The sequence below is a fragment of the Gopherus evgoodei genome, chromosome 1 (genome assembly GCF_007399415.2).
Source record: "Gopherus evgoodei ecotype Sinaloan lineage chromosome 1, rGopEvg1_v1.p, whole genome shotgun sequence".
Lineage (NCBI taxonomy): Eukaryota > Metazoa > Chordata > Testudines > Testudinidae > Gopherus > Gopherus evgoodei.
The window spans coordinates 47,424,300-47,450,306 of NC_044322.1; the positions used below are offsets into that span (position 1 = coordinate 47,424,300).

Consider the following 26,007-nt stretch of genomic DNA (forward strand, 5'->3'; position numbering starts at 1 on the left):
CTTTATGTTGTTCATTTATTTGGTATAAGGTATCTGCTGGTAGTTTTTATGGGTGGTATCCATTCGTCCCCAAATTAAAACTTTGTAGTTTGTTTTGAAAAATGCCATTTTCCTTCAGTAATCCCTCACACTTGCATTTATTCACTACATCTGATATAGAAAATATTTGTCAATGGGCCATTAATATGGATTTTAATCTGGCACTCGGACAACAAGTTTTGATGAATAAAGACTATACTCTGAAGCTGGTAAATGCTGCTACTATTTTCCATACTGTAACAGAGCATAGGACCTCTCCTATCTACTTCCTAGCAGAAACTGCACAGACTGCATGAGGTGTGCAGTCAGTGACCTTTTATTTCAAGTTCCCTCCACCAATATCGCTTTAGTCCCCATGCAACAATCTATTTACAATATCTGCAGTGCTTTGGACCCTCTCCTCAGGACTTGCGGGGAACAGAGGTCTCCCTTTTCTGAAGCTTTTATATGACTGGGCTTAGCTAGCCCTGTTCCTCTCTCTGTTTCCTCATCCCTGGCTATTCCTTCCTGTGCCTCTTTATGAGACTTGGGCTGATGGCTAATTGAATGTTTATCCCACCAAACATGCCAGTCTGATTACCCCAGTCAGCTTCCTCTGGAGGGGGAACTAATTAACAGCTGAGTGATCAGAGTGCAGGCTCATCTGTTCACTCCATGCACTCTGTCACACATGCATCATTGTTCAGAACTTTAAACAGATTTGCTTCTGTTACGTCCTCATACCCTTTGCTTCCATTTTCTGAAAATATTCTAGTGCAATAGCCTTACTAGTGCAAATACTCAAAAAAAAAAAAAAAAAAAAAAAAAAAGGGAATTTTAAGTCTGAATGGCTGATATATGCCAAAAGTGATTTTTTTCAATTGCTTAATTAACAGTGAAATTTTCAAATTTTATATTTTAAAATACAATTTGAGAATTGTACTGTTATTTGTCCAAGTTGCCTATTTAGTGAACATAATAGCATGTAATTTACATAGCTAATTAATAACACAAATGTTGACAATTCACAATGAACTGTTAATGAAAGTTCTTTGAGCTAGAATTCATTTGTTGAAAAAAGTGACTAATTTTGAATAATGAATAAATTTGAAATATTTGCAGTTCTATTCATGAATAATTCAAAAACAGTAAAAGAGTTGACATTTGTCAAATAATTGTTTGTTTTTTTTAATTATTTGGCTAAGTTTGCTCCACACAGTGTCTAGTTAGCTTGATTGGGCCACAACTTTTATTGAAATAAAGATGTAGAGTTTCAGAATTTATATGAAAGTAAATCACTTTTCATACCACTTCTGTGATACTGCACATATTGATCTCCCAAAGTGACAGAAACCAACTTGGAATCCAACCCAATGGAAAAATACCAAAATCTCCTAACCAACACATTTCTCATGTGAAGAACTGAACTCAGACTTAGAGATGCTTTAAACTGTCCACAATAGTAAAGCCCATCTGTACTTTAATACTCACTGCATACCATAGCTATCTCATTTCCAGCTCTGTGTTCACATTTGCGATACAATACCTCCAGCAGACTCCTGCCATTTTGACAAGTCAGAAGAATCTTTTCCACTAAGTGGGTCTCCAGAATGCAATCCCCAAATGCACACAGAGCAACCATATACAATGATTTTACCACAAAAGCATAATATTACAAGTAGCACCTATTAGGGTCTCTACTGCAAAGTGTTAAAACACCACTGTCCCACCAATCTTCTGAGGGGAAAAATTCCCTTCATGCTGAACATAGCTAGGCATGGAAGGATTAGAGTTTTATCAATAAAAGTTGGTAAACATCAATTTTACTGGACACACAAATTAATGAAAAATATTTCTGTTGATGACAATCAAAATTTACAGATAGGCAAAGTAAGAAAAGTGCTTCTTGAGAATTTATTAGACTTTGATTTTAAGGCTGTTTACTATGTATGTTTTGACGTGATGTTGATAATTTGTATTTTAATGGTTATAAAGCTTTAACTTTTTGAATTTCAACATCTTCTGTCATTAAATAATTGTCTGATCTCCCCATACTTTACCACATTTGTGAAAGTTAAAATATATATATATATATATATATAAAATAAAATGCACAAATTTTTCATATCTGTGAAAATTTAAGGAGATAAAAATTGAAAAAAGCTTAAAATTTAACATTGATATTACATGTTGGAATTATAAAATAATAAAAATAGAATTCTGCCAAACCTAAAAATAGGTGTTGGAATCATGTCAGCTGTTCCCCTTCAACAAACAGTATGTATAGGCCCAAACAATTAGTTTCCTTGAAACAGACTCAGGAACAGATGGTTGATGAGGTGTATCAACAGTGTAGTCACTATGAGGGAGCAGTGATGTAAGTTCTGCCCTTCAACTGAAGAGGGGAGGTAGTCACCCAGTCCCTGGTCTGGCAAGTTTTGAATGCACTAGTCACTGGACTAAATTCCATACAACCCATAACTTGAATGTGTGACATACCACCCTTCCCCTGCAACACACAATCTATATTTCCTGCAAGGAGGGGATACACATTAGTGCCAAAGAAGATAATTAGGTTTACACTGTGTTACTCAGAGCACAGAACATTTTCAGAAGTATCCATTCTCCAGCCTTGAGAAAACTGAAAGTTTTAAAGACTCTTGGTTCACAGAAAGATATATGTGTAGCTGGATTACCCTTCCAAATAAATTCTGAGAAGCTTTTTGAAAATATATTGTGAATTATCTGGTAAAGAAACAGATTTCTGGTCTTTTGTGGTGTTTTAAGTCACATTTTTTCTTCTTATCACAGCCTCGGTTATGTTTAATTTTCCTGACCAAGCAACAGTAAAAAAAGTTGTGTACAGCTTACCTCGTGTTGGAGTGGGAACCAGCTATGGTTTGCCACAAGCAAGGTAATGTCACTAAAATATTTTATGCTGTGTTGTGTTTATATGCTTGCAGACTCAGAATGGTTGATATTTGTGAATATTAAAACATTACTATTGCAAGGGGTCTGGAATTCCCATGACTTCAGGGTCCCTTGTGCAGCAATGTTTTTAACTTAATGATTTGATACGTTATGGAAAACCAGCATTATATAAAAGTATTTTAAATCAACAATTTTTTTAACATTTTAGCAAATGAGCCACTCCAGTAAGCAAACAGAATAAAGCTGATTGAAATTGTTTGTTGTTTAAACATTGAAAGAACTGTGTGCTTGTTTGCTTTTTGAGGTGACATTTTTGCAAAAATTGATTTGCTGCTTTGAGTATTAAAACTGAAGACATGAACTGAGGTAGGGCATGTTTTGGTTTTGCCAAACAGTTTTGTTTGGGTTCTTTTGCCTTTTCCAATGGCAAAAAACATTTTTGGTTTTGGTTTTACCATCCATCAGTATATAAAGTGTTTTGCACTTTCCAAGTTTCCCCATCTTATTCTAATTATATTAAATTATTCTTCTCCTGCTTCTAGGATTAAGAGGGAAATACATTTAAAAATATGCAAACTCAAGGCTCAAGTTTACAAATCTACATGCTGTATAAAAATACATAGTAAAACCAGCTCGAAGCATTAACAAATTGCATGCAGGTTCACAGCATTGTCAAAACACACAGAGGAGCCTTCCATTTCCATTACCTACATTATGTGAAGAGCTCCACTAAGCCTCTGAGGCAACTCACCTTCCTTCAAAACTCCCCATCATTCTACCAGCTGTTGTCTTCTGTGGAAAGACCAATGTTCATCTTTCCTTCTGGCATTTTCTGGGGCCTGACTGCATGCATGCACCAACCCTCGCACCAGGGAGTGATGCTCTTTTGCCTTCACATCCAGGCCTCCTAGGGTTGCAAACTTGGTAATATTTAAAAAAACAGACACTCCAGCAGAAGTGCAGGAACCTCCCCTGCTCATCTCTTCCCCCTGAGGCCCTGCCCTTGCTCTGTCTCTCCCCTGAGGCTCCACCCCAATCCACTCCACTCCCCCCCGTCACTCGCTGCTTTTCCCCTCCTAGCCTCCCTGCCTGGGTCAGGAGGGACTCGCCTGCTTTTCTGGGGCTGAGATCTGCAGCTGCCCGACAAGATAGGAGGCAGCCCCAGCTGAGTCAGGGCTGGCACAGGTGATGACCTAACGCCTCCTGACCTCCTCTGCCTGCTGTAACTGGACTTTGGTGTCATTAGAGTCAAACCGGACACCTGGCCACCCTAGCCTCAGTCCAACTCCAGACTTTCCCTCCTTTGCAGTCTTAGCTTCTGATACTCCAAGTCTGCTCCCTCCTCTGCTTTTACAGAGTGCAGCCTGGGTCTTTTGTTCTCTTCCAACCTCTTCTGGGAGGATGCCAGATAAAATGCTTACTCCCACACTGAGTATTCGAGTAGATTAGCCACAGAAAGCAATCATCCATCACCCGCCTGAATCCTGAGTGTCTTCTGTAAGCCGGGACAGAAGACTTGTTAATGGTCTGGTATGCAATACATGCACATACATGATCTAGGAGTGACAGATTCCATTATCAGCACACTCTGAGCTACAGAGCCTAAATAGGCCCCTGAAGCCCTTGTACAGTACTAGGGGAATCTGTGAATTTCCTAATTACTGCTAAACTCTAGAGCTCAATGTGAGGGGAGAGCAGAGAGAGCATAATGCTATCTCGGGTGGAGGAGCAGGGAAGTGATCATTCCAAAGAACCAAGTCCACTACTGATTGAGACTAAGGATTCTGTTGCAGTCCAGGGTCGCCCAGAGGATTCCGGGGGCCTGGGGCAAAGCAATTTCAGGGGCCCCTTCCATAAGAAAAAGTTGCAATACTATAGAATACTATATTCTCGTTGGGGCCCCTGCAGGGCCTGGGGCAAATTGCACCACTTGCCCCTCCCTCTGGGCAGCCCTGTTGCGGTCTTCAGATCCATGCATATCTAACTCCCTAAATACACAACTCATGTATTTTAGCTGTGCACTTTGTTGGAGTATTTGTCTTCATCTTATAAAACTATATGTACATAATTCACTAATGCAATGTGAAAATAATATTGGCAAATATTTTCAACCTTCCATTAAAAAATCAGGCCATATTTATAGTAAAGTCATTATCTGGAAATATGAGAGAACCTGTAATGAAGGAGAACATGTATGGTACAGTAGTTCAGCTGCATGATTTTACTGAGTCCTACAGTACTTAACAAGATGATGTAAATTGCACTATAATTGTTCTAACTTCATTACAAAGTAGTTTTCAGCCTAATCTAAACATTATACACCTGCAGTTTTAATTTTGGATGTCTAAAGTTACGTTCATAAAACTATATTTTGGTCCCTATTACAAGCGGCCTGGTTTTCAGAAGTAGTGATCAATCATAGTCTTAGAAGCTGCAGGTTCTTAGCATATTTGAAAATGTCACTTTTATTAAGGTACCTGAATATGGAATTAGGCACTCAAATTTGCAAATGTTGTCCATACTCATTTATTGTATAAGTGCAGCAGAAAGTAGTATTAGTAACTCTTACCTCTTAACTAGCACTGAATCAATGCAATATGGTATCACAAGGCGTTATTTTACCAGGAGTTAGAACGAGGATGAAGTATAAAATTAAGGTCCTGAAAGTGCAAATAACTAATTTTCAGTTTGCTGATTATTCAAAAATATTGGGGAAAACAATTGGTTTGGGTTGAACCAATTTTTTTCTGGATTTTTGGTGAATGAAAAAAGTTGGAAAAATTTTGTTTCAGGTCAAATAAAACTTGTAATTTTTAATCTGAAACAAAATGTTTCATTTTGAGTATTCTTAATCAAAGCAAAGGAAATGAAGGGCAAGATTCACAAAAATAGAGTAGGAAGAGGTAGTAATGCTGCCTTCCCTCATCTTTATGTAATAGCTCTATGGCTAAGGCACTCACTGGAAGGTAGGAGACCTGGGTTTGAATCTCTGCACTGGAGCAGGGACTGGAATCCAGGTATTCTACCAAACCCAAGGTGAGTGCAGGGGCGGCTCTAGACATTTCACCACCCCAAGCACAGAATCATGCCGCAGGGGGCACTCTGCCACTCATCGGTGCCACGGCTCCGTTGGAGCTGTGAGACCAGCGGACCCTCCACAGGCGCTCCTGCGGGAGGTCCACCGAAGCCGCAGGACCAGCGGACCCTCCGCAGGCATGCCGCTGAAGGCACCCTGTGTGCCGCCCTCCCGGCGACCGGCAGAGCGCCCCCTCGCCCCAAGCATGCGCTTGGCATGTTGGGGCCTGGAGCCACCCCGGTGAGTGCCCCAACCATCAGGCTGTAGTCTGTCTTACTTTTTTTTTCTGGCACAATGACTATTCAAGCATTGTGGACAAAGTGGAACAGCTTCAAAGAGGGAGATTGAGAGAGACCCACTGCACAATACTGTATAACTTGATGGCTGAAGAGAAATAGAGCCCAGTCTAGAACAGCCAATAGCCCAGTCATTACAGAGCAGGGATGTATAGCGTTAATAAGATAATTAAAAGCAAAAACCCCAAAAGCCATAGGAATGAGCAAGGTATATACTCTTCCTTCCTCACACACTTCTAACCATGACTAGGTCAAAAATGACTAGTGATTTCAGGTGCCTTAATTGTTGGGTGCCCATCATAAAACACCTTAATGGAGCCTGATTTTGAGAGAGTACTGAGCACCCACCTGGGAAAATCTGGTTCCATTGAAGTGTCTCAAGCTGGACACCTGTTAATTGAGGATAAAAGAGAAGTCACTTTTTAAAATCTTGGATCCTGTTATTTCTCCCAGAGTATAGGGTTGCATCCCAGACCATCTTGACGAATAGCCATTCATGGACCTATCCTCCTTATTTAATTCTTTTTAGAACCCAGTTATACTTTTGGTATTCTTCTTCAAGTAGTGTCCCTGTGCGTGCACCACTGTAGGTGTATCTGCACCCCTGTACCTAGGAAAGATACACCTACAGTGGAACAGCCATAGGGACACACATCTCAAAGAACCATGGTTACGGCACAAGGTGAGTAACTTCTTCACAATATCCCCTAGCAACGAGTTCCCCAGGTTGATTGTGCATTGTGTGGAGAAGTTCTTCCTTCTTCTTTGAGTAGTGTGCCCATGGGTGTTCCACTCTAGGTCCACTTGTGCCCCATGCGTGTCAGATCAGAGATTTTAAGTAGCAGTGTCTGTTTGACCCATGCATGGACCCCCCGCAGCCTTGTGCCCTCCACCGAGATTATGTAGAGTTGCATAGGTGAACCACTCTGTTTCTTCTCAACTGCCTCAGCCTGAGACGAAGCTTCAGCAGCATATGAGTTGAGCTTACCTTAACGGTAATTTTCTATCATTCTTAATAGTTAGTGTTAGTTCTTAAAGTTTTCTTTGTGTTAGTTAGCGGTAGTAATGTTATAATTAAAAAAAACTTTAGAGGATTTTACTTATACTTTTAGATAAGGACCATTGTCCCTCCATCTATTTTTCTTTGTTTCTCCCCCTCAGGGAAGCGTAAACTCTGGGAGGGTGTCCACAGTTCCCCTGGATTTAAATGTTGCCTTTCATGCTGAGAGGCTATCCCAAATCAGTAATGGACACTCCCAGTGAGTGCACTGCCTTGGGGAGTTACATATTCCCCAAAAGTGTAATTTTGTTTGCAATTAAGGTTGAGGGCCAGAAAGAACTAGAAACTTAAACTACATCTTCTTATGATGAAGAGTTTGCTTTGATCAGCCTCTGACTCCAGCCAGGGTCCTCCGCCCATACAACAATCTCCAAACAGGTCGAGTGCTTCCACCTCCTCGGTGCAACACTCCCCTAGAGGATCAAAGAAGAAATCCCTGGAATTCTCTCAAAAGGATTCTAGAAAGCAGTCATGCTTTGGCAACTACCGATCTCCGACTTGGTGCCTACAAGGCTGCAGGTTCCTCAGCTACTGTGACCACCAGCAAGCCTAGGATTCTAAAGATTGGTACCATCAGGTGATTGGACTGGCACAGAGAAGATGATCAGCTCTTTTAAATCAGTACCAACAGAGTCTACTAGGACCTCAGTACGCAGCACTTTGGCTCTGCAAAAGACCAGATCGACACCTACCAATCATTCATCGTAGTGCATCAGACCTTTGGTACCATCAGCACCTTCTGCCACAGTTACCTCTGCCCAGCTTGTCTCATTAGTACCATCCACTGTTCCAGCACCTCAAGAGTTTCAATTTCCTCAGGACTTGGCAGTAACAGAAACACCTGAATCTCTCATTCGGTACCGACCCACTTGCAGTACTGACCCACCTCTCAATCCCTAAAGATTTGCCCAGTACCGACTGAGTCTCTGCCTTTCTCTATAATTGTTCCACCTCTACTATGTGATGATGATGAGGAAGACAATGGGGACGTTTCCTCAGTCTCCCACATTTCTGTCCAGCACTCTCCCTTCCATTATCAAGGAAGTCTCTATCCTGAGACCTCTAAGGAGTTGGGCAATCCTTTTGAGAGTCATGCTCTACCTGGCTGATATGGCCACCTTCGGGTGCCTCCACCCTTGCTCAGTGGCAGTATTGGGACCGTTGCACAGCTTATCTCAAGGGCCCCTATTGTTTCTCACCAGGAGAAGAGCAGGCAATCCTCACCAGCCTTCCTCTCTAGTGTTCCTGATCCACAAGAGGAGACCTTTGAGGAGCAGGAAGTGAGATTGGACAAAGCGAATACCTGTACAACTAATATCTCTTCCCCTACTCCAGATGAAGCTGTCATGCCTCCTTCACTGTCCTTGGCTGATGATTATAAACAGTTCCAGGACTTCGTTAAAAAGATAGCAGACTCTTTGCAAATTCCACTGGAGGAGGTCACAGCATAAATTACTTGACATTCTGCATACTTCATCATCTGCCTGCATCGCACTATCTATTCATGAGGAATTGATAGACCCTGCAAAAATAATTTGGCATAGCCCGGGTCCAGTACCCCCTGTCATAACTTTAGTCCCAGATTTGGACCTTAGCGTCCAAAATATGGGGGTTAGCATGAAAACCTCCAAGCTTAGCTACCAGCTTGGACCTGGTACTTGCTGCCACCACCCAAAAAATTAGAGTGTTTTGGGGCACTCTGGTCCCTCTGAAAAACCTTCCCTGGGGACCCCAAGACCCAAATTCCTTGAGTCTCACAACAAAGGGAAATAATCCTTTTTCCCTTCCCCCCTCCAGGTGCTCCTGGAGAGATACACAGACACAAGCTCTGTGAATCCAAACAGAGTGACTCCCCCTCTCCGTTTCCAGTCCTGGAAACAAAAGCACTTTCCTCTTCACCCAGAGGGAATGCAAAATCAGGCTAGCAAATCCAACACACACAGATCTCCCCCTGATTTCTTCCTCCCACCAATTCCCTGGTGAGTACAGACTCAATTTCCCTGAAATTTCCCAGAAAAGAAAACTCCAACAGGTCTCAAAAAGAAAGCTTTATATAAAAAGAAAGAAAATACATACAAATGGTCTCTCTGTATTAAGGTGACAAAATACAGGGTTAATTGCTTAAAAGAAATATGAATAAACAGCCTTATTCAAAAAGAATACAAATCAAAGCACTCCAGCACTTATATTCATGCAAATACCAAAGAAAAGAAACCATATAACTTACTATCTGATCTCTTTGTCCTTACACTTAGAAACAGAAGATTAGAAAGCAGAAACTACTTCTCCAAAGCTCAGAGAAAGCAGGCAGACAGAAAACAAAGACCTCAGACACAAAATTCCCTCCACCCAAAGTTGAAAAAATCCAGTTTCCTGATTGGTCCTCTGGTCAGGTGCTTCAGGTGAAAGAGACATTAACCCTTAGCTATCTGTTTATGACACCCCCACCTGTAAGAAGGCAGATAAAAATATTATGGCCTCTCCAAGGACTCTGAATTTGTGGTTGATGCTGAGAATGATCATGGCAGAGAGCATGATGCTCAATCGACTCCATACAATAAAGACTTAGAGCATCTTGATTTATCTGGGTGTAAGTCATTCTCACTGGCTACCTGACAATTAAAGATTGCCAATTATCAAGCCCTTGTGGTGAAATACAACTATACTGACTATTCAAAGTTGAATGCATATATTGAGCATCTTCCAACAGACCAGTGGGAGCAGTTCCAGGTGATCATCTTCGAGGGTCAGCTGCTCACAAAAACAGCTCTGCAGGTCTATCTCTGGATGCCGCTGATATATCTGCTCATTCTATCTCCACGGCGATAATCATGAGAAGGGCCTCCTGGCTTCAGCTCTCTAGTTTTCTAAAGGAAGTCCAAAATACAGTTGAGGACCTTCCTTTTGACAGATTGAAGTTGTTTGTGGAAAAAATGGATGAATCCCTGCATACTGTAAAAGACTTTAGAGCCACCTTGTGCTCTCTGGAAATTTAGAATTCAGTAGGTCCCAGATGGCACAGAGATCACATCCCACCAGCAACTTCTCAGGCATGTCCTTCACAACCCACAACTTCAAAATATCAATTTGGATGAGCTGATCAAGGTGCTCAGTTAGCATGCACATTCTTATCTGATGCAACAATCTGCATGTCTGCCTCATTTCGGTGACCTCCATTTTCATTTCCATCAGAACTGGAAACATATCACTGTGGACAAGTAGGTGTTGGAAATCATTTCAACAGAATACTCCATCCACTTTACCTCCCTCCCCTCATACCAACTCCTTCCCTATCCCTTGTGAGGGTCCCCCTCACAAGCACCTTTTGCAACAGGAAGTTGACTCTTTCCTGAATCTGGGTGCTATAGAACCAGTTCCCACATAACACAGAGGGAAAGGTTTTTATTCCAGGTACTTCGTGGTTCCAAAAAAAAAAATGGTGCGTGGAGACCTATTCTAGAGCTAAGATTACTCAACAGATTCATAAAGATTCAGAGGTTCAAAATGGTAACTCTTGCTGCAATAATTCCATCATTGTACCAGGAGACTGGTTCTCAGCCCTCAACCTTCAAGATGCTTACCTCCATATAGCAATCCACCCCTCCTTCAGAAGGAACCTACACTTCACTCTGTCTCAAGAGCACTTTCAATACATGGTGCTCTCATTTGGTCTCTCATCTGTGCCCAGAGTATTCTCAAAAATTCTTTCTGTGTTATCAGCTCATCTTCGCAGACAAGGAACTCTGATTTTCCCATAACTCAATGATTGCCTGCTCAAAGGTCAGTCCTTCATTGCAGCTTCAACGGCCATTCAGAGGGGCATAGACTCATTTCTTTAATGGTGCTACAGTTAAACATCTGAAAGTCTACCTTAACCCCCAAGCAAGGTCTGAAGTTCATAGGAGCTTGCCTCTATGCAGTAACGGCTAAAGCATTCCTCGCTTCACACAGGTTCATAACCTCAGCCAATTTAGTCTCTAAAATCCAAGTCAGCCCTCACTCATGAGCCAGAAATTGTCTCCAGCTATCAGAACATAAGAACGGCCATACTGGGTTAGACCAAAGGTTCATCTAGTCCACTATCCTGTCTTCCGACAAGGGCCAATGTCAGGTGCCCCAGAGGGAATGAACACAACAGGTAATCATCACATGATTCATCCCCGGTCACCCATTTTCAGCTTCTGGCAGACAGAGGCTAGGGATACCATCCCTGCCCATCCTGGCTAATAGCCTGGATGGACCTATCCTCTGTGAACTTATCTAGTTCTTTTTTGAACCCTGTTATAGTCTTAGCCTTCACAAAATCCTCTGGCAAAGAGTTCCACAGACTTGACTGTGCGTTGTGTGAAAAAAAATACTTCCTTTTGTTTGTTTTAAACCTGCTAACTATTAAATTCATTTGGTGACCCCTAGTTCTTGTGCTGTGAGAAGGAGTCAATAACATTTCCCTATTTACTTTCTCCATACCAGTCATGATTTTATAGACCTCAATCATATTCCCCTCGGTCATCTCTTTTTCCAAGCCAAAAAGTCACAGTCTTATTAACCTCTCCTCATACTGAAGCCGTTCTATACCTCTAATCATTTTCTGAACCTTTTCCAATTCCAGTATATCTTTTTTGAGATGGAGTGATCACGTCTGCACGCAGTATTCAAGATGTGCGTGTACCATGGATTTATATAGAGGCAATCTGATATTTTCTGTCTTACTATCTATCTCTTTCTTAATGATTCCCAACATTCTGTTTGCTTTTTTGACTGCTGCTGTGCATTGAGTGGATGTTTTCAGAGAACTATTCACAATTACTCCAAGATCTTTCTTGAGTGATAACAGCTAATTTAGACCCCATCATTTTATGTGTATAGTTGGGATTATGTTTTCTAATGTGCATTACTTTACATTTATCAACACTGAATTTCATCTGCCATTTTGTCCCCAGTCACCCAATTTTGTGAGATCCTTTTGTAGCTCTTCACAGTCTGCCTGGGACTTAACTATCTTGAGTAGTTTTGTATCATCTGCAACTTTTGCCACCTCACTGTTTACCCCTTTTTCCAGATCATTTATGAATATGTTGAATAGGACTGGTCTCAAAAGAGAAACCTGGGTAACACCACATTTACCTCTCTCCATTCTGAAAACTGACCATTTGTTTCTACCCTTTGTTTCCTGTCTTTCAACCAGTTACCAATCCATGAATATTGGGATATATGGCTGCTGGCATCTTTGTAATAAATCATATGAGACTTCACATGCACTGCCTCTGAGGGGGTTCAGGACTGTTTATTCACCAAGCAAACACAAGATCTCTCTTTACTTCTTTTTCTTAAGAACGTTCCCATCACAGAAATATGTAGAGCCATGACTTGGACGTCCATTCATGCATTTGTGACTCATACCTCAGCTTCTGATGCTATATTTGGCTCTCCTGTTCTATCTTCAGTACTACACTCAACTCCAAAGCCACACCCCTCCACAAAATGGAGAACCGATAGTTCTCTACTTAAAGAAGAAGAGAAGGTTACTCACCATGTCCAGTAACTGTTTATTTGAAATCTCTCTCTCTATGGGTGCTCCAATACTTGCCCTCCTCCCCTCTGCTTTGGAATTCTTTACAATGGGCTCTGCAATAGATAAGGAACTGAGAACAGTTTGTCCATGCAGTTCTTTATAGCCTTGGGGCAGGGCATGAGGCTGTAGGCAGCGCATGCTGGGGCTGAATGAACCCTGCTACCTAAAATCTGCAATCTGAAGCAAGCACACCTAGAGTGGAGCACCTTTAGAGGGATACATCTCAAAGAACCACAGTTACTGCACAGGGCGAATAACTGTCTCTTATGTTGTTTTTAAATCTGCTGCCTATTAATTTAGTTAGGTGATCCCTGGTTCATGTGTTATGTGACTATCAGTAAATCATATGAATAAATGTTATAACAATAACTAATAATAATGATTGCATGTGTGGTTGTTTCAAAGTTGTCCATGAAGCATCAATAAAGTTCGCATGTTTTCTAAGGACTCAGCATCACATGTCAATCCTGAGTACTATGGTCACTCTGCTTCCTCTGGTTTAGAGACCAAGGTCACCCATCTCTGATACAGTCAGTTTCTTTGTGCTCTGAGAGTCTCACAAATGATACCAAGATTACAATTTCTTTGTGGCGCAGACGTTTGTTACCATTGGACAGACTGTTGGTGCAGTTTTTATATCATGTTGTTTAGACTGTAATGTCACACCCTGGAAGCGTTCTTTTAATTCAGAATTGAAATACTTGATTTAGTAACTTTTAATTTGCAAAAATCAATGTGAATTGATAAGAGATGCTTTATTGTACTTCACTGTTAAAGATGTCCTTGCACCTTAAGCTGAAATTGTGCGGGCTATAGTCCATAATATAAAACAGTATCTCCAGTTATTAGAGGGGAAATACAAATGATGAAGTCACTTGTTGAAGAACAACGTCTCTTTCAGCTGGCAATGGTGACTCAATTCATTGTCAGCTCAATACTGCCACATGTTCTGCATCAGTGACTTAGTGACGGATTTCCAAACCTCAGTCAAGCTAGTTGTAGACATTGCTTTTGGTGAAAGGAGAGGTGGAAAAAATCAAACTGGATGTCATCTTAGCATAAATAGCCTTTTACAGCTTTGATTAAGAATGAATATTGACTATTCCTCAGTCAGAAAGAGCCAGTGACATTTCCAAGCCTTTTCTTCCCAGGTGTTGTCTTTTTGGTGAGATACTTATGGAGATTTTGTATCAGACAGTTTTGGCAAGAATAAAGTGGAAAATGAATGGAATAAAAGAGCTTCTACCACACTTATGTAGTAACTTTTTCCCTACAAAGTGTCATAAGGATATTTAGTAAATCTATCTGGAACATGGTACTGCTCTAAAAGTTGGAGTATCTTACTGTATATCAGTGGTCTGCCTGCAATCTGCACAATAAGGTATTGATCTGATGCGAATTTACTATCTTCCAAAAAGCCAGGATAGCAGATCCATATAATCATCTCCACATTTGTGATAGCATTTCTTAAAAGAGGTGTAGTTTGATCAAAGATGGATGGATTTAACAAAACATACAGCATTAGGTTCTTCCTGTGCTACCTGAAACAAGTAGGTATGGAACCAATTTATTGTGCATAATTTATTTCAGCCTCTGCTGAAATTACACTCCTTGAAATTCCTCAGATATATAGTCAATAGGGAGCTCTCTGGGTACATTTGCTTTCCTACATGTTTCAATTGAATCAGATATGCAAAATGTAGCACTCGTGGACATTTTGTAGATTTGTGAGAATCCCTTGGGGACTTTGGGTCAAGTCTAAAATAAATTAGTAGATTGTACTGATCTTTATTTATTATTAGTAGTAATATTTTATGTATATTTTAATTAATGTATTTATTTGTGTCTGATAGTACACACAGTGTCTTAGGGGTTGAGCTTACGCTTTACAAACTAATTATTAATCTATGTATAATTTAATATAAGTTACTAATATGTTAAATCAGTTCTTCACATTGTTTCAGAAGGCTGTGTGTGGGAACACACAACAGAATGGAAATCACTTATAAAATAATCTGAGCGCTGTATACTGCATATTTGTCAGATGTATTGTACATTGGGTTCCCCAGATTTTGTAGAGAATTAAGAATATAAAAACTGGCAACAATTTAGCAGCTGCTGTAGAGAGATGGGTGCTCAGGTTTCAAATAAGTGTGCAGGTAGTTGCACAGACATTTGCATGTCTAATTTGCATTTGTAAGCACCACCATTTTTCACAAACCACTGGTAATTTATATGCACAAGTCAAGGGAACTGTGGGTTCAGATTAAGCGTACAAATGCTCATTCTCTGCTCTGTAAATTGAGTCCACTCTATATGCAGGTATGTAAATATCTGTGCAAATGTATGGCTCACATTTTCAATTATTAATGTTTCTGGATGCCCAACTTGTCACTTTTAAAGGGGCCTGATATTCAGAAAGTGCTGAGCAAGCATCCTCTGAAAATCAGCCACTTTAAAGTGTCTTAAGGTGGGCATCCAGAACTCATGGCACATCAGATCACTAGTCACTGTTAAAAATTTAGGCCACAAATAATTAAATTAAAATGTACATATATTTATTCATAGACTGGTCAAACTGTTCAGGCCCTCCCACTTTAATTGCATATTGTTTATTTTATTTATAATAAAAGTAACAATTACTATAATGTTTTATGTTATTTTTCACTAATAAAATGTGATTGGGAAAACTGTGAATTGGACAAGAATAATGCATATAGTGGACACTATAAAACAGGGATTTAGTACTATTTGGCAGAAAGGTGGATCTGAAAACTCAGCCACAGAAATTCAAATAATAGATGTTCTGCTGACTTGACAGCACTGAATTTTTTGCCTTTTGTTCCTTTAAAAGGGCAGCATACATATAAGCCTGAATACACATTAGCTAAATTAACATCTTTAGACCTGACTGGTTCCTTTGGAGCCATTATGGACTATTATTTCAGCCATCTACAGACTGAGAAATCTCTGAGCAGGACTCTTTATAGTAGCAGAGATATTAGTGTTTGAGTCAAAAATCCATATACTAAACTGTGTCCAAAAGGCCCAAGATGTCACAAATTGTAATATTAAAGTCCCTAAATATAAACTTATACAAACACTCATAAAGCCAGGGGCCAATATAGCTAAGGTTGAGGTCAGTACCATAAAACAGTCTATTATAAATGTGATCATACTGTATTTCTAAAAGGTATATTTTGTCAAATAGCAATATCTTCATTTTAGAGATCTGTAAATACATAATTATATTCTTCACTTATAAAATATATGTACAGAATATTTCCATATGCCTAGATATTAACGTGGGCCTTCGAACTGTAATATCTGAGCATTTCCGAAGTATTTAAGACTAGAAATAACAATCTCATTCTTCCTTTCTAGCTTGTAGGAGACATAGCTTGCTTAGTTTATAGGATTTATTTGTTTCTGTGTGAAAGAGAGTGTGTAGCTGTGTATGTAAAGAACTTATTCAGGACAAAGTGAGTCAAAGAAAGGAATATTGAGTTAATTCTGAAAGTGGTGAGGTACACAGACACACTTTTGTAGAAGTTCCAGAGACTTGGTCAAGCTGCTGTGAAAGGTCTGTTTCCTGCACTCTCAAATCTCCCCCTTTTAGTCAACAATTTTATTTTTCCGTTGACATTAGCTGTTGTGACTGTTCATGCTCATGGAGCGCAAAGTGATCTCTTAGACAGCTAGCATTATTCCTATGGAGGGACAGAGATTTTAGACTTGACTGTTAACGGTGGCAACCTGTATGTGCTGCTAAGCTGATGGGCTGCTACCATTTAGAGTATGTGTCTCCACTAGGAGCTGGGCTGTGATTCCTAGTTGGAGGAGACATATGCACACTAGCTCTCATCAAAATAGCGTAGCTGCAGTTGCACATGCAGCAGCAGGAGGGAGTAGCGGCTCTGCGTACACACCTATCCAGACCCCATGAGTATGTACTTGGATAGCTAGCCCAAGCTGCTGCCTTTGCTACCATGGCTACACTACAATTTTTGGCCATGAATGCTAGCATATTTCTCCTGGAGGTGGAACCACACCAGAGTTCTGACTGTAGACATACCAACAGAGCTTTATGAGGTGTAGCTTCATTACTAGATAGGAATCTCAGTAATAAAGTCTGGAAGTCATAAATGTGGGGGTTGTTATGGCTGTGTATTGGAGCTAAAATGTATACTTTGGTAACTCTGTTTGGGACAGTGACTGTGTCTAACTCTGTACAATGTGTTGTATAATAGGGCTCTGAACCTGAATTGAACTGTGGATGCTACCACAGCATGAAAGTTTAATAATAATAATAATTAATAACAACAATAAATTACTAAATGCTTGCCCTGAATTCAATTCTCAGGCCTTGCAAGCAAACACCACTTTTAGTTTTGAATTCAGTTAACTCCAACAGCTAAAGGGAATAATTCCTGTCTTCTTCCACAGCCCCCTCTTTTCTTTCCTCAACAAACCCAGCCCCCGTTACAGTAAATATAAGATAAAGTTTCTGGTGTTCTTGGAGCTCGTTGGGTTTGAAAGCAGGGATAGGCAGGCTGCAGGGAGGGGATTCACTAACTTCATTGGTGTGTAAATATCCTCTGTCTGTGATTCTGGAATATATTGCACTCAAAGCCAGCTTTCATTCACCTTAATGTATTTATCCTCAAAATAACCCTGTGATGTATGGAAATAGTATTATCCTATTTTAAAACTGGAAGACCAAGGCACAGAGGGTTTAGCATTTTTAGCAATGCTATAGCACTGCTAAAATAAAATAGAGATTTTTATATAAGAAATATTCATTGTTCAGATAAGAGTGGTAGTGTTTTGTTGACTTCATTAAACAAAATAAAAAGGCTTTGAGACGCTGTCATGTAAATCCTACCAATAACTTTGCTCTGTACTTTAAAATTTAACAAGTTTCTTAAAATAAACATTCTTTACATTTAATTCCCAGGAGAATATCTCTGGCCACTCCCAGACAGCTTTATAAGTCCTCCAACATGACTCAGCGCTGGCAGCGACGAGAGATTTCTAACTTTGAATACTTGATGTTCCTCAATACTATAGCAGGTAAGGTTCTAACTCTTTAATCCCTCATAATATATTTGTTTGTCAAAATCTTGAGTGCCGTGACTTGATAGAATATATTTATCCCTCTGGAATTCAGCTGCAGTTTTATGATAGATTCTGAAACACTCACATTAAATTTTATCAGAAAATGCACAACCTATCACTGAGGGTTTAGATTCATTTATTGTTGTGAAGGTTGTTCCTTGCTCTGCTTCTGCCATTTCCTCTGCTGACAGCTTTGTCTGAAGCTTTATTAGAGTCAACAAACCATTGCCAGAGTGTGTCTGGAAATAATAATGGGAAAATGTAATTTTGCTACTTCGTCATTCTCAGCAACAGCAACTAGACAGCAGAATAACAACAGTATTCCGCCTAGTACAGTTGTCACCTGGATTGTGGTATGATTAGTTTACAGCATCTTTTCTCTTTTAGTTCTTTGTACTGAATTATTATATCAGATTAGGTATTTAAAATGAGAAATAACTTCCATAGATATTCATTCTTTATTAGTAAAATAAGAGTTTTTCTGGCAGTCGTAACTAATTAAACAGTAATCGTGGCAATCCCACTTCCATCTTCCTGTTTTCTATATATTGGCAACATTTGTGATTTGAAATGTAAAAAAGAGGCAGCTTTCTGAATGATATACAAAAAAATGTACCGAACATTGGTCACTGTTATTTCTCCAGCAGCATATCTCATAAATTGCTCATGAATCTCACCATAGGGAAACTTTCTCATGTATCCCACAGCAATGAACTCTAATTGAGAATAAAATTAACTCCACCAAGCATATCAACATCACTTTGTACTCCAGTGTTGGAGCTGATACACCGCTTGACTTAGTTTTCATTTTCATGCTTGAGATGGTCCTCCCTAATATGTTCCTCAGGCCAGAGAGCTGAAGGAACTCATGTATCTAAAACCAGGTTTAACACCTCACCTGTTCTTTTCCTCTGACTAGAACTGGGTGAATTTTTTCACACCAATAATCTCTTTGCCAAAAAAATGCCAACCAAAACCATTCACAAGTCCAACATGAATTCACCAAATAATTTGGGCTCCAAATTTTTTTTTGGGGAGGGCTAGAGTCACAAGGAACCATTCACAAAATCACTGGAGAAGGAGGAGGAAAATATGGTGGTTATGCTGTGTGCCCCTTTTGCCCAATAGTTCTGTGATTAGAGCCCTTATCTGGGAATCCCAGGATCAAATCCCAATTCTGCCAGATGTGAGGCAGAGACTAGAACCCAGATCTTCCACCTTCTAAGTGAATGCCCTAACCACTAGGCTATGGGAAGATATTATGGAATAGGTCTCAATCTTTCATGTTGAAATGTTTCCACTTTCTTTGTATAAATAATTAGATATTAACTGGAGTAGGAAATGGAACCTGTGTGTCCCCTTTCCCAGGTGGGTGCCCTGACCACCAAGCTCTAGAGTAATTCTCTCTATCTCTATGATTCAATAAATATTTAAATATACATACAAAGTACTCCAGTTTCAATAGAAGAGATTGAGAGGCCCCGGTGAGCTATTGAAGTATTATCATGATATAGTTGGAAAACCAAGACAGAGTGTAAGTGACTTGCCCTGTGCCATGCAAGAAGGATGTTGTAGAACTGGGAATCTAACTCAGATATCCTGAGTCCTAGTCCAGTGCATTAACCACAAAACCATCCTTCCTCCATAATTTTCTTCTTATGTTTTTAGTATCACTCTGTCAACAGCTTTTGTAAATAACATCTGTTTCTAGCCCTTTGAATCATAGAATCATAGGACTGGAAGGGACCTTGAGAGGTCAACTGGTCCAGTCCCCTGCATTCATGGCAGGACTAAGTATTATCTAGACCATTTCTGACAGGTGTTTGTCTAACCTGCTCTTAAAAATCTTCAACGATGGAGATTCCACAACCTCCCTAGACAATTTATTCCAGTGCTTAACCACCCTGACAGTTAGGAAGTTTTTCCTAATGTCCAAACTAAACCTCCCTTGCTGCAAGTTACGTCCATTGCTTCTTGTCCTATCCTCAGTGGTTAAGAAGAACAATTTTTCTCCCTCTTCCTTGTAACAACCTTTTACGTACTTGAAAACTGTTGTTATGGCCTCTCTGTCTTCTCTTTTCCAGACTAAACAAACCCAATTTTTTCAATCTTCCCTCATAGGTCAAGTTTTCTAGACCTTTAATCATTTTTGATGCTCTTCTCTGGACTCTCTCCAATTTGTCCACATCCTTCATGAACTGTGATGCCCAGAACTGGTCACAATATTCCAGTTGATGCCTAATCAGTGCAGAGTAGAGCAGAAGAAGCACTTCTCGTGTCTTGCTTACAACACTCCTGCTAACACATCCCAGAATGATGTTCACTTTTTCTGCAACAGCTTGTGGTCCACTATGACCCCCAGATCCCTTTCCAGAGTACTCCTTCCTAGGCAAAAACAATGAGGAGTCCAGTGGCACCTTGAAGACTAACAGATTTATTTGGGCATAAACTTTTGTGGGTAAAAAAACTTACTTCTTCAGATGCATGGAGTGAAAATTACAGATACAGGCGTAAATATATATTGGCACATGGAGAGAAGGGAGTTCCCTTACAAGTGGAGAACCAGTGTTGAAGGCCAATTCAGTCAGGGTGGATGTGGTTCAATACCAAGAGAGAGAAGATTGCTTTTGTAGTGAGCCATCTCCCTGGACATTCAATAACAGATTTAAAAATAGCCATTCTTCAACAAAAAATCTTCAAAACAGACTTCAAAGAGAAACTGCAGAGCTACAATTTATTTGCAAACTTAACACCATCAGTTTGGGCTTGAATAGGGACTGGGAGTGGTTGGCTCACTACAAAAGCAATTTTCCCCTCTCTTGGTATTGACACCTCCTCATCAATTATTGGGAATGGACCACATCCACCCCTGAATCGGCCTTCAACATTGGTTCTCCACTTGTAAGGTAACTCCTTTCTCTCCATGTGCCAATATATATTTATGCCTGTATCTGTAATTTTCACTTCATGTTTCTGAAGAAGTGGATTTTTACCCACAAAAATGTATGCCCAAATAAATCTGTTAGTCTTTAAGATGCCACCGGACTCCTCATTGTTTTGTGGCTACAGACTAACATGGCTACCCCTCTGATACTTGCTTCCTAGGCAGTCATTTCCCATTTTGTATGTGTGCAACTGACTGTTCCTTCCTAAATGGAGTACTTTTCATTTGTTCTTATTGAATTTCATCCTATTTACTTCAGCCCATTCCTCCGACTTGTCCAGATCATTTTGAATTTTAATCCTATCCTCCAAAGCACTTGTAACCCCTCCAAGCTTGGTATCGTCTGCAGACTTTATAAGTGTATTCTCTATGCCGTTATCTAAATCACTGATGAAAATATAGAACAGAACTGGACTCAGAACTGATCCCTGCCAGACCCCTCTTGTTATGTCCTTCCAGCATGTCTGTGAACCACTGATAACTACTCTCTGGGAACGGCTTTCCAATCAGTTTTGCACCAACCTTATAGTAGCTCCATCTAGGTTGCATTTCCCTAGTTTGTTTATGAGAAGGTCATGCAAGATGGAATCAAAAGCTTTACTAAAGTCAAGATATACCATGTCTAACACTCCCTCCCCCACATCCGCAAGGCTCCTTACTCTGTCAACGAATGATAGTGGACACACTCCAAAGTGCTTTTTAAAGCATATTCTTGATAAATCACTGTACATTATTAATCAGTTTTGAAATGCCCACTCATTTATGCTTACAGATATCACCAACTCATCCAGACTTGGAAGACATGATTATGTCTGAGGTGGTATAAAAATCATAGTGATACTTATACTGTCGTCTCCCACAATAGACAAGTTCCAGACTTCAAAGATCTCTTTAAAATATCGCAAAGGTTTCCAGTAAGTTGTTGTTTAACCTGTAGTTAAAGACTACCTCCGCTAGACAGGCTTTTTTTTATTAGTTATTTGGGAGGGGTCTTAAGGAAGGTTTCCCTGTAATTGGTTTCACATCATTCATCATTCAACTCCTTGTAACAGTGTGGCCCTACATTTACACTCTAGATACCCAGCTGCTACTGAATACAAGATTTGAAGAAATACTGGTTTGTTTTTCTCTTTTTTGCTTGTCTGTGTGCTTCTGTTATCTTCTCCTTTCCTTTTTTTGAACACAGAATTGATTGCTACTTTGGTGGTGTCTTTTTGTGGTGTGACACACCTGTATTCACCCAGCTGTGAACTCATCAAATTTCTGAAAGCTTGCAAATTCTGTCTGCCTCAGCCTATGTCTACACTAGACCGCTTGCAGTGACATGGCTGTGTCTCTTCAACCGTGCCACTAAAAGTCATGCAGTGTAGGCGCTGTTTGTCGGCTCTCCTGCAGACAAAAACATCCACCCCCAACGAGCAGAGTTTGCGTTGTCAGCAGAACAGCGCTCCTGCCGACAATACACTGTTCACACTGGTGCTTGTTGCAGCAAAACTTTTGTCTTTCGGGTTGGGGGTGGGGGTTTTAACACCTCTGAAAGACAAAGTTTTTTCGTTCTATTGCCAGGGTAGACATAGCCTCACAATCTCACTGTGCAATAGATGCAGTGCTTCTTGTCTCACCAAATGTTTCCCACATTTTGCTGATTAGTATCCAACTTTAATTAAGCCTTTCTGTAATAGACATTCAAACTAAAATTTAGATAAGGGATGTTTCATCTGCATGTAATATTGCCTAACCTGTGTAAAGATCTAGATCTTCAGAAGAAGATAAGCTATGTTCCCTGATCCTTTTGGTCAATCTTGGATTGACTAATGTATTTCTTACCTCTCTCACCCTTGCTGATGACGTCTTGATGCCACACATGTTAACACAATTTGTATTTTCCATGTGGGGAGCCAATGTGCTGATTAGTGAAGGATTCAAAGAAGACCATAATGCATGTTATGTTAAATGAATTCCCTTCATTAGCTCCTGTGCAGACTACCCAGAGTAGGATGTGAATAGGGTGTTAAGCAATTAATGTTTGAGGAACTTTCCCATATCATGCAAAACATTAATTAAAGCTGCTCCTTCTCTGTAACCTGTCTGCATTGCTTGGAACTACTGCCAGAGTCTTCCTTAATGATCTACAAATTCTCTAATCACTTTTCACTTTTCCAAGTTGAGTAATATTAGCATTTGTGCTGTGCTGGAAATGCAGTACCACCATATCGTCTCCTAACCTCCCCCCCCGCCCACAAAGATACCTAAGAAAAGGCCAGATCCCTCCTAAGGGGCTGGGAGCAAACACTAGTGTTTTCTTTGTTGAAAATGGCTCATTCCAGCCCTTCTTACGGGGCTGGGAGCAAACACTAGTGTTTTCTTTGTTGAAAATGGCTCATTCCAGCCTTCATACACTGTAGTGCTATCACCTCTTCTAATAGTCCTATAACTCTTGCGACATGATAAATCATCTTAATCTCTTTTATAACAGCTGTCTAATGGTGCAAAATTATTATGAAATAGGTGTTGGCCTTCCATGCAAAGTACATATGAAAACCTAGAAATGCATCTGCATCATCGTGAAAAATATTTATCTTGCTTTCTTACATTTTGAAAGTTCATTTAGTAAGTAGCAAAACTGTTAATTTATAGAATACATTTCAATTCCAAAAGCTGTTATATTCTCTGCCTTCTCTTCTGCTGCTCATAGACTGTTCTCAATGTTTTGTTTTGAAAGATAGAATAAAATTTATCTTTGACAGCCTAATCAACTGCTCAGTTCAAAAAGAAACTGCCTACAAAACAATGCACTTGCCTACAAAACATTTTCCCTTTATTGAAAACAATGCTGTCCAAATGCACAAGTTTCAAGCAGAAGGTATATCAAATGCTGGCAGGAGAGCACCTTCAACAAGCTATGTGAGTCGGTCAATGAAACAAAATATGGTGTGTGCAATTCTCATCGGCAACTTTGGAACAGTTAATATAATTATAAAATCTTGTGGTAAGATGATGTCTTTACCATAGAATAGAGATATTGCATATTTATTTGCTTTCTCTCTGAAAGTGTGATTTTACTTTTAGATTTATAGTCCTTCACAATGGGACCAAATATAAAATTATTTGTTTTGACGGTTGTAAATTTTTTTACCAGAATGTTCATGGCAGACAGTGATGGTCTAGTTTTAGGACCATTAGCTGTTTGTTTAAATTGCACCATCCTGTTTAATATCCTCATCTTCAACCACTGAGAGAGATACCCCCCATATATTCTTTTTTCTGTCACTGTGCATCTGCTAACTGACTTGTTCATGTCATCTGAGTCACACATTAGCCACTTAAAGTAGCATGGATGTTTGCCAAATTGTATCCTGGTAAATAGTTCACAGCTCTTTTCTTTATATTTCCTCTTCTCACAAACAATAGATTTCAACTAGCAAGTATTTGTTACTTCTTTTGTCCACTCTTTTGTAGCTTATCTTCTTCCTGCTATTATACCAATTTTGGCATCCTAGCACTTTATGAAACCATAAGAAATCATCCACATGTTCTCATATTATCCTTCATTGCAATCATTCAAACACAGTAGTACTGAGAACTGCTGGATACATTCACCAGTGGGATTTCTGACACAAACCTATTTCCCTTCTCTTTGCATCTGTGACTCTGTCCTTTCACATAAGATCTCTTTTGCCCACTTGTAATACTGTTAGCTTTAGATAATTGCTTGCTGTCTCTGCAGCAGAATCACTGAACCAAACACCAAAATCTACAACTCAATCCTCTACTAGCTCCCTGATGAAACAATATGCCTGTCTTCACATTCTCAGTTCCTAGCTATTGCATAATTTCCTAATCAATTCTTCATATACTGATTATTTTTCGTTGAAAACTCCTTCATTGTGCCACTTTATTTCTTATCTGTAAGTCTGCCTATCACCTCCTCTGAAACACTGTCCACTTTCATCTTTAACTCTGCTTCTCTTACATCTTTACTCAGACCTTAATCACTTCTATGTCAACTACTGTAGTTCTCTCTTCCTAAATCACTGTTCTCTAAGCCTAAGTAGTCCAGAACACTCGCATTCAAGGACACGTGATTTCCATAACTTTCTTTGGCTTTCTGTCCCTCTGGAAATTCAATTCAAAATTGCCCTCTTCATTTTCTAAAATTCCAAATCATTGTTTCAACCTGTCTTTGTAACCTCCAAGCTGCCCTATTTTTTTTGCCTTTTTATTCTATTTTAAAGATCTTCACCTCTTCCCTGCCTCTCTTCTGACTTGAGCATATTTCATCATGCTTACAGCTCAGTTTTTTTTTTAAGGGAGTTTGGATTTTCCCCCCCCAAAGGTAAACACTGCACTCTGCTATTTATCAGTCAGTCTCAGTTTTATACTCTCTGTGCCCCTGGTTTTTGTCCTAGTTTTGTAGACATAAGCCTTCCTGGCCAAACTCCCTCCAACCCCTTCTCAAGGATTCCTTAGTTTTGAAGCAGTAGGAGTAATAACTATACTAATTGACTTGGTGTTCTTTCTCCAAATTCACAGGAAAACAGGCCTATTAGGATATAGTAACAGAATGTGTGTAAACTGAACAATCTAGGGATACAACAGCAAAAAAAGTGTTTTCTTACTATTCTCACTTGGTAAGAACATAGGTGGAGGGAAGCTTTAAAATAATACAAGATACAAGAATCGGAATTGGGGAGAGAGTGTTATAACAAATCTGTGCTGAGATCTCTCTGTGGTGCCCAGGTTTTAACGTATTAAATTTTAAATCTAATTCTCAGACTTTTAACTGATTTCTGCTTTTTTTTTTTAAGGTATGTAAATTACCATATTTTTTTTTTAAATGCCTGTATGCCATGGCTTCTAACAAATACTGGGAGTAATTATGTACAGAGTTCCTTTTAAATGATTTCCTGTAAGGACTGGGGATTATTCTTTTTTGAAGGTTTGTGGGGAAAATGGTACATCCAGGTAATGAATGTAGACCAACTTCTACCC

At 39.7% G+C, this 26,007-nt stretch overlaps 1 protein-coding gene across 1 annotated transcript in view; it reads left to right on the forward strand.

Moving 5' to 3' along the window:
* The window catches only part of NBEA (neurobeachin), an 853,790-nt gene that overhangs the window by 693,214 nt on the left and 134,569 nt on the right, over positions 1–26,007 (forward strand). The window contains 2 exon segments of the mRNA XM_030563353.1: positions 2,830–2,932; positions 17,911–18,026. Of these exon segments, the coding sequence (XP_030419213.1) occupies positions 2,830–2,932; positions 17,911–18,026 (219 nt within the window).